The 9620-nt window shown below is 41.6% G+C and overlaps 1 protein-coding gene across 3 annotated transcripts in view; it reads left to right on the top strand.

The window, feature by feature from the left end:
• The window catches only part of Atp10a (ATPase phospholipid transporting 10A (putative)), a 199275-nt gene extending 194582 nt beyond the window's left edge, over positions 1-4693 (top strand). For 2 of the 3 annotated variants that reach the window (XM_074062037.1, XM_020171279.2), the window contains one exon: positions 137-4692. In XM_074062037.1, the coding sequence (XP_073918138.1) occupies positions 137-752 (616 nt within the window). In that variant the 3' untranslated portion in view covers positions 753-4692. Of the gene's footprint in view, positions 1-136 lie in introns of all 3 variants that reach the window. The other variant, XM_074062038.1, reaches the window with a different exon arrangement.
• The last annotated feature ends 4927 nt before the right edge of the window (positions 4694-9620 follow it).

Raw genomic sequence — 9620 nt, forward strand, 5'->3', positions numbered from 1 at the left:
GACATGATGTCCCCAAGTCCCAAAAGAGTGCAGAGCACCTCCCTCTGCATCACCATGCTGGTGTCCTGTGTAAGTCTCAGGAAGCCAGAGGTTTCCACCCACAGCTGTATCTGACTTTTTCTTATGCTCTTTCCAGGCTGTTTTTCAGAGCTCTCCAGGGAAGTCTTTTCCCCACTCAACTCCAGCTGGGACGCCAATCAGCCAAGAAATCCCCCAGGAAACCCAGCATTCCTGAAGACACCTTTGCTCAGGGACACCTCCCAGAAGACCCAAGTACTGAGCTCTCAGAAGGGAACATGAATCCCCCCAAATCCCTCTCCAAGGACTGTGTGTCACAAACTCCTCAATGCGTACAGCAGCCAGCCTGCTCTCCAGAGGCTAGTGGGGAGCCTGGCTCAGTGGACACGAGTGTGCCGTTTAGAGAGGACACCCTGCTGGAGGGACTGGGTGCCCAGGCCCCAGGGACCTCCATGCTTGGGGAGGCTATTTCAGAAGAGTATCCTGGGAACTCCAAGAAGAAACCCACCAGTGCAAGCCGGGCAGCCCCCTTATCGTCCCTCTTCAACCTGCCCAACTTCAGCTCACTCAACTGGATCTCCTCATTGTCGCTGGTCAGTGGGCTAGGAAGTGTCTTGCAATTCTCCAGAAGTAGTTTACAGATGGACAAGCCAGACAGTGAGTTCCTGTCCAGCTCCCCACAGCCAGATCAGGACCTGCATGGCTTACAGGGACAAGTCACTGACTACTTCTAGGATCACTGTCAGAGGCTGCAGAGGACTGCAATCACAGTGACAACCTTGAAATGGCCTTTATATATATATAACATAGATGTTAATATTATTTATGTTGATTATTTGCACAGAAGAATTCTAGGGAGATGTATTTTTAAATATTTCCAAGGCTAACACAGGATGCCAGAGGTACCAAAAAAAGAAAGTTTATTTTTTAAATTTCTAAGTAGAGTTATATTGATTTTAAAAAAGAGCTTTAACATATATATATATATATAAAGTTTAAAAAAGAGTGACACTTGAAAGTGTGTTTAGATTTATTTTTTTCATCTCATTTTGTGAGAAAAGGCAATCTGACTTGTATTCTTCAATAGTATGACCTCTGCATTCTCGGAGTATAAATGTGTGACTATCGCAGTAAGCTCGGCAAGTGTGGACACACACAGCAGTGAGGAGAGATGATAGAGGGGAAGGCACATGACCCCCAAAGGCAGATTCCTCCCCTGGCTTCCCACCACCAGGGGAGGGCTGTGTTTACTCTTCACCCAGTAAAGGGAAAGTGAGACCTCAAGAAAAATGTATGCATGAATGCTCAATTCTAGCAGGCATCTCATAAAGATCTCTTTGTAGGTGTGACAGCCCCTATGTAGTACTTTGCCTGTTAAAATCATCACATGCAATAAACAATCTTCACTTTGCAAAGAGTATGTCTACTCACCACTATTCTACGACACTGATAACGTGACCTAACTGTATGTTCACATCCTTAGGGGAGTCCTTCTGGACACTGAGGAAATCGGTGCTGTGTTGTACAAGTCAGAACCATTGCACAGCCCGTTACCTCATGGCTCCTGCACCAGGACACTGTCACCCACCAGACCCTTCCCACCAAGAGGCTACAAGTTTGAAGTAATTATCTTCAGGCATTTCTCTGATGAACCATTATTTCAATCCATCTAAAAAGAGAAAATGAGCTGCTTGGCCTTTTGGCTAAGAACAAGTGTAAAAAGAAAAAACAATGATTGCAAATCCACTTTGTCAGACCAATATTAGTGTTGTGCCCTATCTGCTCAGAACTGGGGTTAGGAAGTAAGCAGGATGTACTTCTGACTCCTGTGGATGTCTATCCCCAAAAACTGCAGTGCAAGAAGTCTGAGGGCAAGAAATTCTGGAAAGACAGGCTAGTTACCCAATGAACATGTTTCATTGCACAAACCAGAAAACGCACTTCATTCCAGGGAGACAGAAGCTACTTATCTCCATTTCCATAGGAGTCTGGGTTTCAGGGAGATTGGACTTTGCAGCTCAGATCCAGGGTGCTGTGGTCTGAAAGTGTCCTACAGAGTTCCTGTATTGAAACTTAATCCCCAGAGGAACAGTGTTAAGAGGTAGAGCCTTTGGGGAGATGTTTAGGTCTTGAGTGCTCTTTCATGAATGGCTTAATGCCAGAAAAAGGGTTTTCAGGAGTGGGTTCTCTCCTATGCCCTTCTATCTTCCACCTTGTGAGGATGCACCAAGAAGACCCTCACCAGATGCAGGCACCTTGATCTTGGACTTCCCAGGTTCCAGAACTGTGTGGGATAAATTTCTGTTCTTTATAAATTCTCACCCTCGGGTGTCTGTCATAGCAGCCCAAAACAGGACTTTCCTCCTTACCCCTTCCATTAATTTTTTAGGGTCATTTTTATCCAAGACTGCCTCTGTTCTTGGTGATGCAATTGCTGGAGTCATCCCAGATTATCCACACATGACATCATCCAGAGGAGAGAAGGCCCCTTCTGTCCACATTCCAGGCAGTTCTGGTTTCTTGGCCTCATTCTGCATAGATTGCATGGTAGTCCCCAAACCAGTTACTGGCAAACTAAGAGGACTATGTGTTGACTGGGGCTATAGAGCTGCAAAAGAGCTCTGCTTCCCCAAGGTACCTAGCTGCATGAGTGTATGCTCAGAGGGAGAGCTGGGTCTTGTTAGATGGGGGAGGCAGTAGGGAATGGAAGAAGCTTCAGCAACCAGCAATGCTGAACCAAAGATAACTTTTCTTTCCCTGTCTTTCCCCACCCCTCCCATTCTCTGCCTGATGCCACCTCATCTGTTCTTGGAGCAATACATAAAAGAATCTCCTTGGTAAGGTGCACAACCTAAATTTCCTGAAATAAGTAATGGTCATTAGTACAAAGTGTAAGAAAAACTATAAGCATATGTATCTGAGATTTCAAATTGCCCCAGCTTCCAGATAGCCCTGCACTCACAACCCATCTTCATTTCAAAGGGCATTTTCCCTCTCTAGATATTTCCTCTGGGCAAATAAAAGGATCCAGGCAGTTACTCTGGGAATTTGCGTACCAAATCTAGTTTAGAGAAATAAGCATTGGGAGTGGCCTTGGCACTTAGCTTGGGATGAGGAGTAGTCATAGAAATTTACAATAATAATCAATAGATTACCAATAATCTGTTGATCTCAAGACAAACATAATATAGAATTGAATTTCATGATGATTGTCTCAAAAAAGCACTGGGGAAGACAATACCAAATCCTAATAAAAAATCTAAGCTCATAGTTCATTGTAAGGAAGGGCAGCTACCAGAGGCTGGCTCTGCATTTGACAACAAAATAGCTGGGCTAATTATTTGATGCTACATAGCATGACTACTTAGTTCAAATCCAAGGCCACATATTGTGTCCTCTTTGACTTGTATCTCCTGCACTTTGCACAGAATCTAGCAGTCTAAATGTACTCAGAAAGTATTGGATGAATGGGAGAATAAATGAGAATAGTAAAAACTAAAGGTTAAAATATGAGAGGTTAATTAAAATTGCTGTAACTCATTGCTATTTTTTTTCATAATTTCTGGCTAATGCAATAAGATAAATTGTTTTAAAACTGATTGTGTTCAAAGCTAAGACTAGCATTATTTATATGTGATGTGATTGTATACCTGGGAAACTTAAATGAGTAAGTTAAAAGACTCAGAATTACTAAAGGAGGAAATAAATTAACTCACTCCAAGGAAAACAAACCACAGCTCCTGTATAGAGCAGTGGTAACCAGGAAGACAGACTGATGGAGGTGGGAAAGATCTCATTCACCAAAAGAAGACGATCCAAAATTAAAACACTGAAAGGTAATCTCAGTACATATAGACAATTGAATAACATTTAGAAAGATGTCAATCAATGTCCGAAGTATAAGAAATGCCTCATTTCTAGATCAGTAAATAAATTTTGTAAAGAAAGTACATTCCAAACACAATTTTCGTAGACTTTCTTGTTTTTCACTTTTTTTTTCCTTCTTCTTCTCTTTGTTTGGCTGTTTCTGAAATTAACAAAGCGGTTCTACAGTTTTTCAAGAAAGATATGTGGGCACAAATCACCAAAGAAATTTCCAACAAATAAAGTCATGAAGGCTAAAAACTTCCATTTTATAGAATGGGGTATTGCCTAATTCTAGAATAAAAAATTAAGCCAATTAAAGATTATTAGCAAGAATAATGGAGATACCAAATAGTAAAATATTTTTGAAGTGCTAATACTTATGTACAATTAATGTAAACCAAAAATCGTGTGTTCTCCCTCATATGTGGACATTAGATCAAGGGCAAACACAACAAGGGGATTGGACTTTGATCACATGATAAAGCGAGAGCATATAAGGGAGGTGTGAGGATAGGTAAGACACCTAAAAAACTAGATAGCATTTGTTGCCCTCAATGCAAAGAAACTAAAGCAGATACTTCAAAGCAACTGAGGCCAATAGGAGAAGGGGACCAGGAACTAGAGAAAAGGTTAGTTTGAGAAGAATTAATTTAGAAGGTAACACACATGCACAGGAAATTAATGTGAGTCAACTCCCTGTATAGCTATCCTTATCTCAACCAGCAAAAACCCTTGGTCCTTCCTATTATTGCTTATATTCTCTCTTCAACAAAATTAGAGATAAGGGCAAAATAGTTTCTGCCAGGTAGCGAGGGGTAAGGGGGAGGAAGGGAGGGGGAAAGGGGGAGAAATGACCCAAACATTGTATAAAAAGAAAAAAAGAAAGGATACCTAGACAAATTTGATATATCATTTTATAGATAAGAATATATTTTAAATGGATTAAGAATCAGAAAAATACTAAATCTAAAAAGGGAAGTCATTTGCACTAAAAGTAGTCCAATATTCTTTATATTAAGTGATAATCAAAACTGAAAGACCAAGTCCATTGGGGAAAGAGCTATGGGATACAGATGATTGTTATAAAGCAATAAAATACCAAGTCACTATTTGACCAGAGACTGACTAGTTGATTGGGGTTTTTATTTTTGTTTTGGGGGGTTTTCTTGGTAGAACTAGGGTTTGAACTCAGGGACTTGAGCTTGCTAAGCAGTCACTCTATTGCTTGAGCCACACCTCCAGTTCGAGACTGACTAGTTGAGCATTCACATTTTTTGAGTAGAAACAACCTTTCTGGAAAGAAACTTGGCAATGTAGAACAAAATACCTTGACCACACTCTCTTTGACCCCATAATTCCGTTTAGGGGACTCAATATAAATAATTACATTCATTTAAGATGTTTCTTATATTTAGTGGTGAAAACTTGGAAGCAGTTTGAGTAAATGTCAGCTAAGATATGACAATAATTTCAGGAAGTAACATTATATATCCAAAACATGGGATCCATTGAGGGAAACAAAGTGCTCCTTCAGGATAAAAAGGTTGGAAAGCATTTATTATGTGTCTAATTCTTAGAATATAGTCAAGTCAAATGCCTAGTAAAAGCTTGGTACATGATATGATTGTATATCTGGAAAACTTAATAAGTTGAAAGACTCAGAACTAATAAAAAGAGGAAATAAATTAGCTCACTCTAAGGAAAACAAACCACAGCTCCTGTATCGTTAACACAAGATGCAAGCCCATCATACAGTATATAAAGATTTGGGGAGTGGTTTGTATGCAACACTACTGAAGCCAAAATGAGGGCTGGAGATGTAGAGCACTTGACTACAGCAAGACACTGTCTCAAAAAAACCAACAATCACAATAGCAAAACTAAAGATAGCCTTAACAGTTTGACATCTTCGTGAATCTGTCTATTGAATTCATTGGCTCTTAATGGATTCACCTCTCTATTACCATTTGTTTTGAGATCCTAATCATTGAAAAATGGCAGCTAGTTTCATAAATTATATATGAGAGTATCACAGAATTGGATTTCTGTTCAGCCACAGAGTAACTATGGACCACAAATATTGTATTCTCTTTGAAATTTTTTTCTTATCTAGAAAAACTACTCCAAGAAGACAGTGAAGTGTAGAGTTCTACTCTTTTAGGATAAGCCATGGGTCATTAGGAAAAAAAAAAAAAACAGTAAAATAATTGAGGGGTTAGGAGTATAGCTCAATGGTAGAGCTCTTGCCAGCATGCACAAAGCCCTGGATTCTATCCCCTGTACAGAAAGGGGAAAAAAAACAATCGAGCTCTTATCATAGATGTTAGAATGTGCCACCCAGATCTGAAATTGTCCTCAACTAGCCAGACTGCCTTCCCAAGCTCACATTTTCTCCCTGCTTTTCAACACGCATTTGATTTACAACCAACACCTGGCCCCCTGCCTCAGTTCTGAACAACACTGGAGGGTCCTCCAGCTCAGAGCTCCGGGTAGGATCAGCCAAAGCTTCTGTTATGATGTCGTCATGCTCAGAGCTGCCCTCTTCCCAATCCTGGGTCTTTCAAGTGCTCTCAGGGTTGTTCCTAAAGGCATCCCCCACCCCACCCAGCAAACCTGCTAATAACTTAAGTCATTCTTACGTAGATACCAAAATAACTATATGAGATACAATTGGAAAGTTTAATATAAAACCTTACTAAGATATGTCTGTAGCTCATGGAAGAGATGCCTTAGTACACTTTGGTATTAAAGTTGGCCCCTGCTGTCTTGAATTTATTGGCAACAAGTAGAACTAAGCTTTTCTTCATAATTTTTGAAAGCAGACAGAAGCATTGCCTGGTTAAATAACTCTCCCAAGCAGCCACACTGTGTTTTCTGGACCTGTAACACTCCATCATCATAGTCCCATATCTGCCTGAGGCTTTCAGCCCTGACAAACATCCCCTCTCCAGGTGTCTTCTACATGTCTTGCCTTAGCCAGAGTGTGGGCTCCCCGCTCTTAGGCCCACACACCCAGTCTTTCTGAAAGGTCTCACTTTACTCCTCATGCTCAGATGTCCCTGTCTACTTCACCACAGTAGGAGCTCTCTGAGAGTAGAGCCTGCAGGTCTCCTGAGTGACTTGTTCAGTAACTACCCAGTGAATCATCGTTACCCCAAATTGGCTGGCTGTCCACGTCATGCATCACTAAAAGAATAAGTCACTCCTACCGACTTTGCTTTGCCTCTGGTGTACTCCAACTCTCATTATACAATTTGTGGTCTCCCTGTGTTGGAGACAGACATGTACTATGGTTTGGGTCTTGAATGTCCCCCAAGATAGGCCCATGTGTTAAAGGCTTGGTTCCCAAGATGGTGCACAATAGTGAGGTTGTGGGCCTTTAGGAGGTGGGGCCTAATAGGAGGTTCATAGGCCAGTGGGGGTGTGCCATTGAAGGGTGTTGTGGGAACACAGACTCCTCCTCTTCTCTCTTTTGCTCCCTGGTTCATGAAGTAAGCTGTGCTATGTGCTCCCCACCATTTCCATCCAACAACTCCACCAGGAGCCCAAAGCAATAAGTCTGCCCAATCATGACTACAACAAAAAAATGAAAAGTGGGGGAAATTAGCTCTCACTTATACTCCCTTTCTGAGCAGATGCATTTTTCTGTTGCTGTTGTCCTAAACATCAAACTTCAGTCTCCAGCCTTTGAATGAGGACTTGTACCTCTCCAAGGGACTTTCAGACCTCCAGACTCTAACCAGGGCTACATCATGGTCCCTCTTTTTCTAAGACTCCCAGCTTCTTAGACTGATCAGCTATCAATTTCCTAAGATCTTCAGCTTGCAGATAGCCATTATGGACTTTTCAGGCTCTGATCATGTGAGCTCATCTAATAAATCACATGTGTTTATATATACATACACACTTCATGTCAATTACATTAAATATCAGTAGACTAAAATCTTCAGTTAAAAGAGACTTTCAGACTGAATTTAAAAATTAAAAAAAGATTCAACTATATGCATATGAAGCATAAAAACACAGAAAGGCCGAAAGTGAAAGGATGAACAATTGAACAATGATAGACAAATAATATGTCTAAGAAAGGTGACACAATCCTATTAATATCAGCCAAAGTCGGCTTCATGACATCATGAGGGATCTTACGCAATGGTGAAGAAGCCAGTTTCTTAGGAGGACATGATAATCCTGAATGGCCTATACAGAACTTCAAAATACATGAAACTGAAACTGCAGAGAGAAGCAATTGAAAAGCACAAATACAACCAGATCCTCTGTGGGCAATTTGTATAACATGTAGCGAGAGGGGAAAAGTGGATGCAGGATTTGGAGGATAGTAACTTGTTTCTGTACTTGTGACTGGAAAAAACAGATGCAGGTTTAAGTGTATATGGCCACTTGGTCTTGGACATAACTATAAACTGAGCTTCTGGTCTTCAAATAGACCTCCTTGGCAAGGCCAGGGAGAATGGGGTGGGCAGTGTGCGGGGAGGAAGGGAACACTGGGAAGAAGATTGAGCACAGAGGAGATGCTGAGGTCCCTGACTCTTCAGGAAGACATCTTCTCCACCCACCTGGCTCTGCCCTGCCCTCCGCTGTGGAGGAAACTGTGGGTTCCCTGGGCCCAGTGCCAGAGTCCCTCACACAGAAGTGTCCACCCCAGTGCTATGGCTTAATTTCACCTTTGTGCTGCTTTTCTTGTCTCTTCTAAATGCTCCCCTTCCTCAGACATGTTTCCTCAAAAGCACAAAGACTTTCTTGCCATGTTTGCCTTGCCATTGCAACTAAATTTCTTCTAGGGCAGATGTCTCACACTCCAGGATGAATGCCTTTGTGGAACTTTGTCACCACCAATTTTTTTCTCCCTTTTCTTTCTTTAACAAACTCATGGTCATCTGAGCAAGCCACAGCAGGGACAAGGCTGCCTCCCTCCCAGCTCCTGTCATTTGATCTCACAATGGAAACCATCTCCACTAAGGTCCCTTCTGCCCTGCTTGGGTTGGGCCTCTCAATTGCATGGACAATTACAGCACAAGTTCTTGGGGTGTCCCAGAGGGATCTGTGTGTTGCAGTTCCTTTTTAGTACCAACATAGTCAGTTCTAACATAATGTTAACCAGATGTCTTTTATTGAATGAAACCCTTCTTCTACTTGTGTATAAAAGCATGAAACTCTTTTGAACAACTCGAACTTAGTTTATATGTGAAGCCAATGTTTTAGATCAATGAAAGTGACACATATTTTCAGGACACTTTCAAAGGTGTTGCTTTCATCTGGTCCTCATTAATAAGACCACAACTGGAAGCCTTTGCTGGAAAGTGTATGACATGGCTCAGACACCAAATGGCATAAATAAAGCCCTCCTTAACCAAGTCCAGGTCCTCCCAGTACACACTGTACCTTCAACTTTGCCAGAAGAACTGTCTGCTGCTTTCATGAATTACCTGAGCTGTGTGCCCACAGCCACCCACAGTGGATCATAACAAGAGTTTAGTCACTACCTCAACCCACAGTGAATTTCAGGGGACTTATGTTTACTTTATAAGTAGGATTTTCAGTTTCTTCAGTTCTTGGTTAAACCAGCACACAAGCCCCAGATTGTTCACCGAACCGAAATCCTTTCTGGTTCCACTGGTCCCCACCCTTTCTGGCTAGAAGGCAAAGAGAACCTTGGCTAAGGGAGAGACAGAGACATAGCTCTGCTCAGGGATTTCTCTTCCATCTTTCAGAAG

The sequence above is a fragment of the Castor canadensis genome, chromosome 19 (genome assembly GCF_047511655.1).
Source record: "Castor canadensis chromosome 19, mCasCan1.hap1v2, whole genome shotgun sequence".
Taxonomy (NCBI): Eukaryota; Metazoa; Chordata; class Mammalia; order Rodentia; family Castoridae; genus Castor; species Castor canadensis.